At 37.8% G+C, this 17,809-nt stretch overlaps 1 protein-coding gene across 1 annotated transcript; it reads right to left on the reverse strand.

Annotated features, from left to right (window-relative positions):
• Positions 1–1,321: 1,321 nt before the first annotated feature.
• On the reverse strand, positions 1,322–17,303 carry SEC61A2 (Sec61 alpha 2 subunit (S. cerevisiae); the record flags this gene model as incomplete). The annotated part of the gene is given in 12 exon segments (XM_009883011.1): positions 1,322–2,409; positions 3,117–3,193; positions 3,343–3,534; positions 3,758–3,955; positions 4,959–5,119; positions 6,478–6,631; positions 7,236–7,278; positions 7,280–7,319; positions 7,463–7,594; positions 11,268–11,346; positions 13,209–13,274; positions 17,226–17,303. Coding segments are annotated over 12 exon segments (1,407 nt in total), but the record flags the coding sequence as incomplete, so codon positions are not given.
• Positions 17,304–17,809: the final 506 nt, after the last annotated feature.

Below are 17,809 nucleotides of genomic sequence, written 5' to 3' on the forward strand. Positions count from 1 at the left end.
CATCTGGAGTACTGTGTCCAGTTCTGGGCTCCCCAGTTTGAGAAGGACAGGGAACTGCTGGAGAGGGTCCAGCAAAGGGCTACAAAGATGATTAGGGGACTGGAGCATCTTTCTTATGAGGAAAGGCTGAGGGACCTGGGTCGTCTTAGTCTAGAGAAAAGACTGAGGGGGGGGATCTTATCAATGCTTATAAATACTTAAAGGGAGGGTGCCAGGGGGATGGGAACAGTCTGTTTTCAGTGGTGCCCAATGATAGGACAAGAAGTAATGGGCACCAACTTGAGCATAGGAAGTTCCACCTTAACATAGAGGAGGAACTTCTTTACTTTGAGGGTGGCAGAGCACTGGAACAGGCTGCCCAGAGAGGTTGTGGAGTCTCCCACTCTGGAGACATTCAAAACCCACCTGGACGCCGTCCTGTGCAACCTGTTGTAGGTGACCCTGCTCTGGCAGGGGGGTTGGACAAGATGATCACCGGAGATCTCTTCTAACCCTGACCACTCTGCGATTCTGTGAGCTTCCTTTTATGATTTAGATCTGAAGGTGTTGCTTCCTTCCCCCAGACCTAACTAAACTATCTGGAAAGAGAAAATTGGTTTGTTTGATCTAAGAAAGTAATAACTCTGACAACGATGACAACATTAATGACATAACCTCCACTGGTGCACACCAGAACAGTGTAGGACCCAGCCAGGGCATTCTGTTTAAACTATGAGTTTACCTGCATGCCCTGAGACAGCAGAGCCTTGCAGCCCTCCATCGGACAAACCCACACACCTGGGCAGCAGGTCTAATCACGTCTGGGGAACTCTTGCCAAACAAACAGTCAGTGTATCTGCACACAGTCAACTGCTGCTAATAAAGTAAACAACCACCACTGCTTAAAGGTTAGGGTCTAAGAGTTGCAATACCAATATCAAAGTCTTGCCTTTGAAATAAATTTGGCTGAGCATGCATAATTAGGGAGACTTACCTAGCTTAGAAATTGAGCAGAAAACTTGCTTAAGATTTTCTTACCTTCACCAACAAGACAAAGTTACTTTCAAGTGAAGTGTGAGAGAGGACAGAGAGATCAAATGTGAAACCAAACGAAAAAAGACATTGATTACAGCTGAGCAGAAAAGCTCAATGATTTTAAGGGGAGGAATCTTGAGATTTGTTCTTTAATTAAGCCTGCTAAAAACTGATCAGAATTATATTCTAGAAAGGATAAGGATAAAGAAAGGAGCCTTCCAGACCTACCTCACTAACAAAGCACGCTAGAAATGATCAAAACCTGCATATGAATTACATCTTGCACAGATAAGACAGAGGAGAGAGCTTAATTAAATAAGTTTATTGTCTAACGTTTACAGTTGTTACATTGCCGCTGTAAAGTGCGACAACATAAATAAATTTTCAGCACGAACTCCTCGTTCCCCCGCTTTCCCTTCCATGAACACTGCTTTGGGAACCAGGCCTTGTTCTTCAGACTCACAAAAGCAAAGTGGACGTGAAGTTTCAGTGGCACAGTTTTCACAAGTACATGTTTAAACAAAACTACTGGGCTGAGTTGCCAGCATGACAGCAGCCACCGGGCTGTCCCACAGGAGGCCCAGGGCCTTCAATGCAGCAAATCCACCACGGAACCAGTTCACAGGTGAGATGAGTATCAGTCTCCGGTAAAACATTTGCTTGTCCACCCTTAGAGCTAAGAGAAAGGTGCCTGGGTGGAGACACCGCAAAGGAATAAGGAGTGCTGGGTTCAATGATGGGGAAATGCAAGTTAAAAAAGTATAAAAAAATTAATGTAAAATACAGGCTACAAATAAATTTTGTCAAGAATACTGGCACGTGGCAATCTGAACTCAGATTCTTTTTTTTTTTTTTTCCTATTAAGGGCAAAGAAATAAATTTAACATTTTAATACTGTGTGCAAAAATGTTTACCGATATCAAACTGATACGTTTTACCATCTCACTGTAGTGTTTGAACAGCAAGGTAGATGAATTGGTTTCCAGCATTACAGGCAACACTAGATAATACTTAAAACAAGATAATGTAAACTTTATTCTTAAGGCAGCTGGTACTAATGCTGCGCACAGGCATTGCTCAATGCCCATTACAGTAATGGGACATGTAGCACTTGAGAACAAGTAAAAAGAAAATAGCATTATTGGACTAAATGACACATGTTGTCAAAATACTCTCCCTTTCACATAGAACATGAAATATTTGGACATCTAGAAAAATAATGCACCTACTCCTCCAACTTCAGCCTGTTCTTTTACAAATATTTCGAAATACTGATAAATAATAGTGACCGCAAGCAGAATGCCAGTGCCGGACCCAATGGCTCCTAGAAAGTCAGCCAATACTGAAAGGGCACCAATGCACAAACCACCAAATGCAGCTGCTGTCGGGATATACCTGTACCAACGGAAAAAAAAGAAAGGTATTCATAATCATAAATTTTCACCCAAGGATTCTAACGATACACCTACTACTAAAACAACCAACTAGAATACGGGGCAACAAAGTTAGTGTTGCAATTGCAGCTCTGCCATTAGCTCTTACTGTCTTCCACGTTTGCACAAAGTAGAAACTAAAATAAATATTCACTGATAGGAGAGAAGTGTGAATAACTGAGCACTGGCAAAGCTTTTCAATTAAAACTGTAACAGTTCTATATATATGCGTGCTATTTAACCTCCACAGGACCAAGAATAACTGCTTTGACTTAAATATGTAGGGATAAATCTACCTTTCAACACAGATCTGCAGGCTTTGCATACTGCATAAAATACCGCTTTTGCAGTGTCATCTTAGTTCAGTAACGGTAAATTAAACACCTGTAAAAATCAAGGTATCTTCCTATTACAAACATGGAAAAGATTCATCCCAAATTCCCTCATTATGCCACTTTAAACAACAGACACTACCAGATAATCTCTTACCTACTGCTATAAACTTCTTCTGCATGACTAGGAAAGGCGACAGCTGAATGGGAAGAATCTTGACATTTGCAGAGGAAACAGGTCTCAGATTTTTCCGAGAATATCTGCTCAGTTGGACACCTCCCCGGCACTCCTCACCACCCGGGACAGCAGCACCACTAGAAGTCAGCCCTTCCTTACCTGTTAAGCTCGTGAACCATCGAAGTATCCCGGTGGCCTCTCATCACCATTTGCTGTTCTTTGAGTTGCTTGGCAACCTGCAAAAAACACATTTTATGAAACCGCTGGGGTGTTTCACAGTCACCTGCTATTTAGTCAGAGTAATAACTGATCAGCGAGGAACTAGTCAGCTCTAAATTAGAAGCGGTGTTTGAAAATATTTAGGCACGTTTATTGGAACACCTACATCTTTCGCTGATGAGCCAGACACCTCAATCCAAGTCTTTGAGAAGAACGCGCAGGATCCCAACATAAATATTATATAAACTATGACATGGACAGGATCCTCAAATATTGCACCCATGGATTCCGGAGGGGACAAGTAGTAGCACAGGCCACCAACAGGATAAGAGCGAGCAGGGCCACCACCACTGACATCCTGTGAGAGGGGAAGAAAAAGGCAATCAGTTATTTCTCACAGATCTCTCACATTCCTGTCCTGTATTTATAGAGAAATTCCTCTTCAATGTTTAAAACAGCTCTTACATACAAATGTTAAAAAGTAATCATTCCAGTTTTCTCCTGGTTAAATACCAAAATTTCACAATGAAGTAATATAAACAAATAATTTTATGCAGTTAAAAAAGAGGTAAAATACTTACTGCCCACTGTCCTAATAAATTCACCAAGAAGTTGCCACTAAAACGAACAGACAACATCTGGGAAATAACATAGAGGTTCGACACTAAGGCAGACTGCAGAATGATGGGAATGTTGGAGGTATAAAAGAGCTTGATAGGATAGCTACTGTACTGTCCACGGTAGCGTGCAGACTTGATAGGTAAATCAACACGAAATCCCTACGGGAAAGAACACAAATGCATCGAGTTTATTTCCAAGACAGGAAGCTATTCCTGAGGTTTTGCTGGATAAACAACGGGTGCAAGGTCTGAGACAGTAAAACCCAAAGGCTTTCTGCTACAGTCTGGACTGCAAATTTTAAGGATTTATAAGTATTCCTGCTTGGTTGTATTACATTCTTTTTACATAAACATTATCTCTCATCTGCTACATTATATTCCTCTAAAATACACTTCCCAGAACAGGGTTTGATAAAAACCTTTAATGCCTTTTAACTTCTGTGTGGTAAGCCCAGCCTTCTGTCTTCTGGGGCAAGCTCCCATCTGAGTAGACCCAAGAAAAGCCACATGGACTTGAAAGCCAGTACTCTGACTCAACAGCTTAAAAAAGTAATAATAATTAAAAAAAAAAAAAATCACATTTTAGCCACACACACGAAAAAGATTAAAAAAAAAAAAATCACATGATGAATCTCCTTAAGTGTCCACCTCAAACCAGGACACCACTTTAGTAAACAGTTAAATTTAAAAAGCAATACTAGCTAAGTATTTCAAGAAAATTGGGTAAAAACCAGTAAGTCATGCTGTTTTCTAAAACAAATCTGTATCATGCACACCCCAAAGAAGCAAGGCTCTTTAGCTCTACCCAAAGGTATTATTTTAACTCAACTATGAATATCAGGTGTATTATTTGTGTGACACAAACACTGCAGTCCCAGAATCTGTTTTTAGTAAAAATACTCTCATAGTGCATACGGCCTTTAATGGATGTGAGATTACATCACTGAGTATGAGTAGCCACAAAATTTAACAGCTGTACTGTCACAGAGGTATGTTACTGAAGTAACAATATTGACACAAAAAGAGTTCCTTACTCAAAGCTCAGATCCTTCCGTTACTCTAGTTTAACTTTTTCATTTTTCCCCAGTGACTGCAATGTCTAGAGTCCATGCACTTCTACCTACGCAGTTGCACAGCTGCTATGAGGAATTTCTTGTTTTACCTGAAAATATATGACTACAGCAAATACAAATACTGTAGCAATCAGATTCATGAGATTGGGCAAATTCTGTCGGTAGAAAGCCTCCCGCAAAGCCCGGACTTTGTCGGTTCGTGTAGCCAGAAGATGAAATAATGCAATCACAGCACCCTCAAACTCTGTTCCTGCATGAAGCAAAAAAGAAATGTTAAACTGTAAATTAAAAACATCTTAAAAGACAGTATCTTTCTTTCAGAAATGTTTAAAATTACACATATAAAAATCAGATACAATAGGACATAAATCCTGTTACAACAAATACATCACAATACAGAACTCGGGTTTAGCTGACAGAATGTAGAATAATCAACCAAAACATTATTCCTGGTTAAAAAAAAACCAAGTCAAACACATCACAGAATCACGGAATGGTCAGGGTTGGAAGGGATCTCTGGAGATCATCTCGTCTAACCCCCCCGCCAGAGCAGGGTCATCTACAACAGGTTGCACAGGATGGCGTCCAGGAGGGTTTTGAATGTCTCCAGAGTCGGAGACTCCACCACCTCTCTCGGCAGCCTGTGCTCTTCCACCCTCAAAGGAAAGAAGTTGCTCATGTTCAGATGGAATTTCCTGTGTTCCAGCTTCTGCCCATTACCTCTTGTCCTGTCACTGGGCAACACTGAAGAGTCTGGCCCCATCCTCTTGACACCAGCCATTTAGATATTTATAAGCATTGATGAGATCCCCTCTCAGGCTTCTCTCCTCCAAGCTGAAAAGACCCAGGTCCCTCAGCCTTTCCTCAAACGAGAGATAACTCCAGTCCCCCAACCATCTTCATAACCCTTTAGATTATACTATTCTATACTAAGCTATATAGTATAGCTTACACTATTCTATTCTAAAAATAGCTTTAAAAAACAGTAATAAAATGCAATAGACAGAACTACTAAAAATCAGGTAAAAATGAAAGCAAACTAAAAACATGGCTCAGGATTTGAAATGTGCGTGTTAAACTCATTAACTTCTTGATGCAAATAGGTTGTATCTTAACTTGGTATTTCTAGGGTCTCAGGATAACCAAACCTCAAAGACTGGCTGAGGAATGATGAGATGGTAGTCTCTGAAGAATCAAACTAGCTTAAAGTAATTTGGAGGCACCAACTATAAAAGTATCCTATAGCCACAAACAACAGGTGGAGCATAAACAACTCCTTTGAACACAAAGAATTTCTTGTTTTCTCTATATTTCTAGGGATTAAATTATGCTAAAACAAGACTATTTCAGTTTGGAAACTCAAAAATCAAGGGGCTTCAAGTCTCATTTTAACTACTGCCATTCAAATCAGCAAAGGCAAACTTGTAGGTTATTAATCGTCTTGTAAGTCAGACAACCTTTTCACCTCCTGTGTTAGACAACCGACTTTAGAAGCTAATCATCACACATTGAAACATTTTTTAATAGCCATCCAATAAACATCTGATAATTTATGTATAGTATACATTCACTGAAACAAGTTATAAGTAGTTGTAATCACACACGTACCTCTGCCAGTGTTGATGGTAGTGGGACTAAAAGCCTTCCAGACAATGGTTTCACAGATATTGGTAGCAATAAACAGGGAAATACCGGACCCCAAGCCATAACCTTTCTGTAGCAACTCATCTAACAGCAACACAATCAAACCAGCAACAAACAGCTGTGGGAAAAGAAACAAAACCGAGCAGAAACAAAAATAAATCAAGTCAAGAATTATGTAATAATTCCCTGCTTCAGTATTTCCATCACAGTGGAGAGTGATCATTAAGTTTCATGCAGTGTTTTTGTCCTCTCACGTACAAACACCTGCGCATCTCACCTGGCAATGACCTCTGTGACTTTTCAACACTGGCGCTAGCAAACAAATTAGTGGGTAAGCACTTTTTTCAAAAAAAGTGTTTCAGTTTGTGCATTTAACTGCTTTGCTCTACAGGATAATGTCTCAAAGCTGCATCTGTGCCCTTTAGCGAGAAGTCCTCCATGGTACTGAACAGCAGCTACTGTTTTCAAAGCCTACTAATTCCTGTATTTTGAAATAAACAGCCACTCCTATCTGCAACATTATTGATATTAACTATCCCAGCTTTCTCCTCCTTTATGGAATATTTAGAATTTCTCATATATAGACAGACAGATAGAAAGGGTGATGCTTTATAGCATTAAAAAGAAATAAATAAAAGGCAACCAGACGTAGAAAGATTTTTCCTTCCAGCTATACTGTACCTAACCAGTCTCAGTTACACACAAAATAGCTCATTACAAACCTGAATTATAATAAGAAGACAAATTCCAGCACCAATTTCAGCAGTACACAATGGCTTGCCCAATGGTAATAATCATCCCAAATACTAAAACAAGAGAGAAAGCAAATCCTTTAAAAAAATCTGCTGAAATCACCTACCAAAGAAATCTCACATCTAGTATAACTTAGGCAGGCCGCTTCCCCAAGAATAAAAATATACACATTAATTTTAATTGGAACAGTGCTTACACTTCTGAGCTCCATTGAACAAGGCTCTGTCTTTTGGAGTATCACCAACTTCAATGATTTTCGCCCCAGCTAGCAGCTGCATGATCAAACCAGATGTCACAATGGGGGAGATACCTAATTCCATCAAAGTACCTAAACAGGAAGAAAAATTAATACAATTGCCGTTCAAGCATCTCTCCTAAGAATTATACTCTGAAGATACTAGGTCTATTGAAAGGTTTCTGACCTATGAGAAATGTTTTTCAGTACAGGTATGATCAAAACAAAGACCATTATCTCCTCACAAAAGAAGGCCGCTGTGTTAAAACCTGCAATTTTGAAGGCAGCATGAAAAACCTATGTAGCTTTTCATTTCCAATACTTTTGTGAAATCAGGCTAACACTAAAGGTCAACGCACACTTAAGCTCAGCTTTTTGGCATATTTTATCAAGAAACCTTTCACTGGAAAGCATCTTGTCCCTGGTTGTTTGCTCTGTCAGTGCTTCAACTGTCACATTTTCCAAAAGTTTAATTTTGAAGACCACAAGAAAGATGCTGCAGATCCACAGTAGCTGATAACACCAACCTGAGAATCACTGACTCCAGTTAAGAGCACAGAAGTTTAGGATTAATTTAGTTCTTAATAAAACAAACACGTCATTAAGATGCTCTGTTCTGCCAACTCACTGACTGGCACAATGTTACCAAGATATCAACTTCCATCTGTACACAACTTGAACAGGGTGATATGACTTCAAAAAACACTACTGCTGCAGCACATAGGTGTATATTCCAGAAAACCCGCCTTGCTTTACTGTCGCAGTCTGGGGCACCACTCACTTTGCTTACATCCTCAGACTGATGCACCTGCAACACCAGAACTACCACCTGATACTCTAATTTGGAAATATGCTCAGCAAGGTCTTGTTCAAGTATGATAACTGCTTGAGTTATATTATAATGTGGTATGGAGCAGAACTGAATGTACACAAAGCAATTAAACTCAGGAAAATAGCCCACCTCTTGCCTGTACAATATACTCTCCCATCTGAATACAGAAACATTCTACATCACCCTTTTGGAGCAACAGCATTATAAAGAGATTACTTTTTGAAATTTAAGTTGTCCTTCAGCTAATACGAGAAAATTTTCTCCTGTCTGAAGATGATGAAAACTTAAAAAACCAAAACATTGAAAAATCTGCATGAAAACTAAGAAATTAGAACTACCAAGTGATCGAACTTTTCACGTTTCCCAAGGTGGAACCTTAAAGAAAGAAAGTGTGGGTAAGAACACATTTTACAAGTTTAATATTCAATTAAGCCAGATTAAATTACTTTGTCACAGTCTTTTACATAGTCACTCAAGGGACATAAATAATGCCAAATTTTTCTGACATTAAGTCACAATATCCACCAGGGAGATTCAAAAGAGAATCAGCTTACAATTCTTTTTAATTCTGTACATTTAAGTGCAACTCTGCTCTCGTGTAGGTACAGTAGTGTTCAATCATAAAATTACCAAGAGAATTATTAATAAACTATTTAGGCACTGCAGACTTGTAAAGTCTCAACAAGAACCAATGACAGGGGAAATATGGTCTGTAAGGGCATACGGAAGATGAAAAGAAGTAGAACCAGTATATCCATAGCTGATCAGCCTAGAAACTTATCTGTTTTCACACCTCATCTCTGAAAGGGGCCCCTTCTTTGGGGGAAGTATCATTCGTTATTTCCCTTTTCCCAGTTATCAGTCATTTATTCAGAAACTTTTGAGTTACACATGCTGCTTAATAATACCATTGGTTAGCTCTTCCCTCCTACAGTATAAGGAAAAAGTGACTATTCATTCCCTATCCACTTTTTTCCAGAGATGAAGACTTAAAAAACACTTGGGATATGCACATTTCATGGCCAAGAATCCTTATTTTTTAGGATCTCTTTCTACAGATTAATATCTACCTTGGATTTTCCCTGGTGCCTTTTCCTGAGTGTTTTTTTAGTCCCACTATATCCTGTATCACGGTAGATTAGAACTGCATGCAATATTCAATTTGTGGCACCTCACAGATTTGTACATGCATTTTTTCTGATCTTTTCAACCAGTTCTTAAGCCATTAGGTCTTCCTTCTTATCCCACAATACCTTAATTTCGTGAAGAGCCTTTAATAAATAATTTGAATTTAAGAAAGGTTTTTCGAGCACCTCCCCTATTGTCTGGAGTCTTCATTTCTGCCTAACTTACCAAAGTCCTCATTTCAGTTCTAATTTTTAAAAATTTTAAGCACTATTGCACAATTATTTTTTTCTTTTTTAGTCTTTTCCCTGCTGCCAAAATGCAAAATGTGAAAGCATTGAAATAATTATTATAATGTGGTTCATTCACACTTATCATAGAATCATAGACTTGCATCCTGGAGTCTATAAACTGTTCAGTACCATGTCAAATATTACATGATCTCTCATGGAAATCTCTACTTCTCCAACAGCAAGAAAATTGGGATTTTATTTCACATCCTCCAATGATATTTAGTCAGTTTACTTAGGCAAAAAATAACTTTCTCACTGCTGCTTTTTGTTGTCTTCACAGTCTCTCTAGTCCATTCTTGGCCACCGTTACCATTCTGCCTGGGTAGTGGGTAGCACATTTCGTATCATATGCTGTTAGTGAGACACAATTTCATTTGAAAGGCTGAGGGACTTGGGTCTCTTTAGTCTACAGGAAAGAGAGGGGATCTTATGAATACTTACAAATACTTAAAGGGAGGATGCCAGAGGGATGGGAACAGTCTTTTTTCAGTGGTGCCCACTGATAGGACAGGAGGTAATGGGCACAAACTTAAACATAGGAAGTTCCATCTTAACATAGAGGAGGAACTTCTTTACTTTGAGGGTAGTGGAGCACTGTCACAGGCTGCCCAGAGAGGTTGTGGAGTCTCCCACTCTGGAGACATTCAAAACCTGGCTGGATGCTGTCCTGTGCAACCTGTTGTAGGTGACCCTGCTCTGGCCCGGAGGTTGGACTAGATGATCTTCAGAGGTCCCTTCCAACCCTAACCATTCTGTGATTCTGTGATACGCAAATTCCGCAGGAGAGTTTGAAACAGATAACTTAATTACCTTTATTGACTATCTTCACTGGTGTGACAAAATTTGCCATTCCTAAATAATTTGTACCTTCACATTAGAGGGTTCCACTGATTTTCTTACTTCCAGACAGTTTTCCAAGGTACAGATGGGGTCAGTGTCCTCATTTAGAGGCATACATGCCAGCTCACCCATCTTAAGTTTTAGACTTCTAGCATTAGTTTAAGTCTTCTTATACACTTGGTTAGGATCCGCTTGCCTATTCTAAAATAAGTTAGTTTGGCTTTGCTAAACTATAATCCTTATTATCTCTGCCCTTAGCTTTCCCACCTATAAAATTACTCGCCCGTACTGTTGCCGCAGTATTATGAGGCATAACTGACTTGCACACAAAAGGTATTTTCTAGTCAACACTCTCATACCGCACATTAATGGTGCTCATTAAGTGGTGGGGCAGAAGATTCTCTGTCTCATGTATTAAACAGAAAGAGACTGCTCTACCATTCAAAACAGAATCATCCCAAAACTTGAGAATCAAGATTAATCTCATCTGCATATCAAAGGAAACCCCATTCCTGATATGAAGTACTCCCCAAGTATTTTAATTACATCTGTGCTAAGAACTTTATAAAGTGTTTCAACATGACATCTGGGTTGCATGGAATTTAACAGCCACCCAGTTTTCTCCTGGTCTGTTTATACTGTTAGAAAACAGAGAGAAAGGAAATAATCTACTAACCTCTGTTTGACGCAAGAATGACTCGCATCCAATAGAACGGATCTGCAGAATCCGATGACATGATTCCAAATAAAGGTATCTGTCAAAGTGCACAGCAGTATTAAGCAGATATACAAAGAAAGCCTACATTAATCCAAAATCTTAACGTGTAATGATTCAACTGTTATACTGTTTAATATAATTTATTCCAACATTTTTTTTAAATTAAACCAGAGCACACAATAACAGAGATACTGAAACTATCTATTTTAATCCTCCAACTGGGGTATGACTCAGAGGACTAAACTATGTAAACTAAGACCCTTCTACAGGGAAAAGCAGAACTCCCTAGAAAGAAGAGGCAGTGCACATAAACCAGATTACTCAAGTTGAGGATGTAAATGCCTGACATATGTGGTTCTGGAGTACTACAACTCCCCCAAGGAACCCAAAAAGCATAAAATAAATAGGTTAGCCCCCAGAAATCATTAACACAATGGAGAAAAATGTTAGATGATACTCCATTACTTATTTCATCAACATTTTTGCAGCAATTTTGAGTTTAAAAAAAACCCAAACCATAAAACTATAGCAAAACATATTTGAGAAGATAGAAGAAAGCAGGTTTTTTACTTTTTTTAAACGGTCTAAACAGAATTTCTTTTCAGTACAAATTAAAGATACAGCATAAACTACAACATAAATATCTTCCTCCAGCAAGTTTAAAATGTTCAAATTCTACAGCTGGGAATGTTTTAAAATATCGCACACAGAACTGTCAAAGTTAGCCAAGTTTATACAAAACTTCCAATATTCTATATATCAATACTAAGAGATTTTGAACTCTTTAAAACTCTTCTTAATCACAAAACCAGTAGACTAGGAATCCAGGCAATCTTATAGATTAATTTCTGAAAACTGTAGTCTGCACCATCTGATTTCCGTATTCAACTATTATGATCTCTTGTATAGATTCAAAATTTTAATTTTGTATACATTCAGCAGCTAGAAAATACAGATAAACTACACATTCCTCTAGTCTAGTATCATTCCTGCCTCCTCCTTCCAAAAAAAACAAGTAGGTACAAGAGCTGGGTTTTAGCCTCTCAAAAGTCCTTCATAGTTGTAAACAAAAATTATTAAACTACTGCTCTAGAGTCTCGAATGAGTAAGTTAATAAATATAACCTAAAAAGCCTGATTCTGAAGATGTATGGTTCATTTTAAATTTTCTAAGAGGTCTACAAGTTCTAAAAAATATCTGTCAAGTGATACGTGGATTCTTATTTTATGCAATATCTAAGTATTCTTTAAAAAACAAAACACTATCTGTTTACAACCCATCTACAATTCTAGGAACTCCTGCAACTGTGAGTAATAAAGATCATGTAAATGTTCACAAAGACCTGTGTTTTGGAGGGGTTTAGCTAACACTTTTGTCAGTATATTTACAAAAAATGTCAACTTAAACACCTCAGAAACATTTTTCTGCAATCTTTACAACCCATTAGCTTGTTCAAAAGGAACCACATAAAAAGTCACTTTTTTTTAACTTTCAAACTTATTACTGCTAAAATTTAATTTTAGCTATGAACAGAGGGTAAAGAATGCATGATATTGTTCATTTTTTTTTAGAGTACTCAATGAATAATTAGCTTTGACATTTACCCTGCAGCCAGTATCATCATTTGATAGGACTTTCCATATAACAGGAGAAAATATCATCTATTTTAGATAAAACAGAAAGCATCAGTTTCTGGAAACACAATCAATCATTAATAAACACTATTTCAGAGAATCACGTTTCCTTAACTGAGCTTTAAATACTTAACCACAAAAATACATAACTGAGAAACTGAAACTAGTAGGTCCACATGAAAGAAGAACTTCTCACCCTTTTAGCATTCCATTTTATATGTACAGAAAGCACATTTTCTGAAATACAGAGAACATCAATACATACCTGGCAGCATACTAAGAAAATGAAGAGCGTGATAGCCGTCCATAGTACCTTCTCTCTGAACTGGATCTACAGAACAGATTGTAGAGATTAATGTGTTCACTGTACATAGAATTTTCACCATAGTCTCACATTAGTACTAAATGCTGTATCATTCAGAATTAAATGCAAAGATATTGAACCAGATGGCATAATTTCTAATTAGAATTTATTTTTAATATGATTTCAGATTTTACAGAGAGAGTCATAGGCTTTTGCGTTGTCAAAATTTATATGGGATCTGGCAGACAGCGTGGCTGACACTCAGTGAGTAGAATATATTTTATATATAGTATTGTAATACAGTAGGTATTTACAGAAAAGCAATAGTATGGCTAAAAACATGGACACACCAGAACAAACATGAAAGATTAATTCAAAAAAACCTTATCTTCAGTGATTAGTACTCTAGGCTTCAACACATTGGAAGCACTGTTTTGTAAGGCTGGAAGTTATTAAACTAAAGCACTGTAAAGTTTTTAAAGTGATTTAACTGCTGGGAAGAAAAATTATAAAAACCAGAAGAACCACGAGTTTTAGATAGCAATTCAGAGTATTTAGAATTAAGTTCTTCAAAGGGTGTTAGAGGAAGCTTAAATTCACCATTACGTTCACGGACACAGAACAGAAAATAGTTTTTAAAGACGTTTTTCCCCTCCAAAATATTTCTATCAATGTTGATTATATATTGCTTTAAAAAGAATGTCAGATCAATGATCATTAGTCCCTAATACATTGAAGAGAATCCCAGAGTCACAACATTTGAGGCAACTGTAACTAGTGCCAGGTGCAAGAAGAAAAGAATCACAAGATTTAAGGCTGACCCAGAGGATTACTCAAAGCATGAGACAGAAAGAAATGCACTTGAAGAGACCAGAGAGAGCTAAGATGCAGTGTTATGTTAAAGTTCCCACCTCTCCTCCATGGACTGTAAACATTAGCGTAAGTGTGTTCACTGGAGGCAAGAGTACAGCAGGTACTAATATGTGACATGAACTAACATGTAAGATAGGTACAGCAGAAATACTAGCTTTCTGCCTCCAACCACTGAATCTGCCTGTAGAGAAGTAACAAGAAAAATGATTAGTGCCTGATTTTATAGGTACTGAACAGCCACAAATGAGAAACTACAAACCGATGCAGCAGCACAGCTTCTCAAGCAAAGGAAACCCAGTAGTCTGTATCTTTATAGGTGAAATCATGCACTTACTTAGAAGCAAAATAATCCCAGTAATTTAATTTATTTACTGATTCTGCCTCACTAAGAAGCCAGATGATAAAAATACTTACAGTACAAAGTTACAAAAAGAAAAACAGTGACAGCAGCAAATAAATGCAGACAGTATCTTGTGTTAGACTTTATGCAGTGCTGACCCACTTTACCAAGTGCTGTTTGAATTCTACAAATCAGATTTTAAGTAAAAAGAAAAGTAAGTAAAAAGAAAAATGCTTAACCAAATTATCTCTGCAGCCCAACAGTTAACCTTAGCTTCTGAAGCATCATTCAAGCTCTACAACTGCTCTGGCTGTCTCTGTAACTGCGGTGAATATAAGCATTAGAGAAATTCTGCATCACCCAAATCACAGTTATTCACAAGGAAAACAGTCTCTATGATTCAAAAAGACAAAAAAGAAAAAGGAGGCCATATGCCAGGAACAGCAGAATACAGATTGGTACCAAAATATGCCAGCCACAAATGATAACAAGCACAGGGACAGTACATTTCATCATCTGATCAGATTCAATTGGACATTTTATTCCTTTGACATTTTTCTTAAAACTTGTGAAAACGAAGGACTTAAGCCTCATCTTCCTGGTGTTCTGAACAGTGTGTTCTACTTAGAAAAATCTGTGCATATGAGGGAAATATGAACTGATACTACTAACTACAAAAGTATGAATTGCTTCTTTTAATCAAGTTGGCCAAAACACAAAAGCAACACTCCCTAGTGACAGAAAAAGGCCACTACCCTCATTAAGAACAACAGCAAAATGATTCAATGACAGCCCAACTGAATCAAAACTTCACCTTCACTTAACAATCAATACAAGTTTAGAGAAAATAGATTTTTCTATTTTGTTATCTTCATTTCTTGTCCTGGCCTTAACCAACCCACTAAAACCATTACTAATGATGTCTGCCAGTGACAGCTTGCAAGAAAACAATAAATAACAAAGAATTACAGTTATACAGAATGACCATGGTAACTCGATAAAACTACACACAAGCAAGGAACATAACTTAAAACGATCAAAGGGCTCTCTAGTCTAGGAAAGACGTTCCCAATTATATTTTCACTTCAAAGATGGCAACTGGCAGTCATTGCCTAGACAGCGACCTAGATAGTAATGAAGACAAAGTGACCCAAATAGAGAGGACAGAAATCTTGGCACCTCTCTGAGCATCCTTCATCTGCTGATGGAGGACATGGATAGATCAAGCCCCTCTTCCTCTCCGGCAAATAATGGGAGGAGGAAAAAAAAAAAAAACCGAGAAAAATCACAACTGTCAATGAGCTTTACAAAAACATCAATATCTGCAGATTTGTCTTAGCTTCCTCTTCCCGTCCACTTCACCAGACAAAAATGGGATGGATGTAATCAACTAATCACAGATACACCACAAATCAGCACCAGAAGACCACACTAAGGTTCACCACTGCAGAAACAAAGATAGGTACAGAATCACAGAATTTTCAGAGTTGGAAGGGACCTCTAGAGATCATCTAGTCCAACTCCCCAACAATCCGGGTACCTTGCACCCAGATCTGGCTCATCCAGATCGTAGCACAGGGTCTGGCTCTGGAGTCTCCTGTTCTGAAGATGCCCTTGTCTGACCTAAGTAATTTCTTTGGAAACCTGTCCCAAGAGGGAAAGGTGCTGCAAAGCAACAAGGAAAGACAGATGGAGCAAAGAGCCAGGTGATAAATCCCAGTCTCTTTAAAAATCAATTCCAGAGGAAATAACCAGCAGTTTTTACTGTATCTTCTCAATTCAATCCAGCAGCTTAGCTACAGTTACTGGCACAAACATCCCTATATCCAGTCCCAACCTTTGGGAATTTCTCAATGAAAGATGATTCTCTTGGATGGTGTCATGTTCCCAGCCATGCACTTCCTTTTAAGAATATAAAAATCAACATTTAGCTCTTAAGGAATTTTCATGGCAGTCATGACAATGAATATTAGGTAAATTTCTTACTCTAATTAGAACCTTTGTCCCCTAGGCAATACGTGCTTGCTTGGGTTTTAGAAGTAAAAACAAGGGAGGTTCTTTTTTTTTCCACAAGGCAGGTCTCTTTCTGATCTAATTTCTGATTCACTAATTTTAATCTAGAAAATGTGCCGAGAAACATAAGGAGTTTCTAGGGCTAGGGGAACAGAGAGATCAGCTGTAAACAAACTCTGTTCACTGATTCCAGAACAAGGAAAAGTGTCACATCCAGAAGGTGAACAGGGATCAATTACCTGAACTGTATCACAGATCACTTTCCCACTTAATCAAGGTGAATCACAGTTATGGGAGTAGAAAATATTTTGTAGGAAAGGAAGAACTAAATTTGTGGTTCCTGAATTACAGCGCAAACCTTTCCAAAGTAATATAAGCCAGCTCAAAGTCAACTGTGACATCCACAAAGACAACATTAGTATCCACAGGAAAAAACAAAGGTTGAAAACTCTGTTCTAGCATATTAAAACAGATGCAATCATCTGGAGCTGAAACTAAAGAAACTTAGTACAGAGATGAGACTTTTTTAAAATATTAGGTAGCATAATTACTAAGTGGAACAACTTATCAGAAGGCTGCTAAGAATTCATCATCATGGTAATCTTTTACCTTAACATGGAATCCCCCTCCTCCAAAGAATACGTCCTACTTTAGGGCCCATTGTCTGTATTTATACTGGAGCGTTGACTTGAATATGACAATATTCTCTTACCTGTGAACCAATAAAAGTAAGAACATAATGTGGCACTCACTTTTCTTTCCGGTTTCTGGATTTCAGGTAACACTGCACAGAATGGCTTAATAACTTCTAAAAATTTTACTGTTCCAGAAAAACAAACACACACACAGAAAAGAGAGAAAAAAAATACATTAATGAATCTTTATGAATTTATAAAACTTCATACAACTTTATTTAACTTCTAGGGGGAAAAATAAAGTGTAAGTAACACTTCATAAGTGAATTGTTCCATCAACACATACTCTAATTCAATGTCTGAAAACTAATGCCCTCTTCTTAAAACAGTTGAAAACAGTACAAAAACGGGAAAAAGAATTCTTGTCCTAATCAGATTTGGCCTGTTCTTTTTTCCACAGCTGGATGCATTTTAGATGAGAAGCGGCACTGTATATGTCACCAGAAGTGAACTAAATTGTACTCCATCTAAAAATAAATGACCTAGTATCAGCCTGTGCTAGTTAAACACAGAAGCAAAGGATACTGACACCGAAAAATATCCATGTAGAGATTAGCATCTCATGTCTTACAGAAGCATTTAGCTGAGAATAATTCACTCACTAAAATATATTTATAAATCATAATTTATATCACTGCAAC

Source organism: Charadrius vociferus, unplaced genomic scaffold (genome assembly GCF_000708025.1).
Source record: "Charadrius vociferus isolate BGI_N301 unplaced genomic scaffold, ASM70802v2 scaffold32, whole genome shotgun sequence".
NCBI classification, from domain to species: Eukaryota; Metazoa; Chordata; class Aves; order Charadriiformes; family Charadriidae; genus Charadrius; species Charadrius vociferus.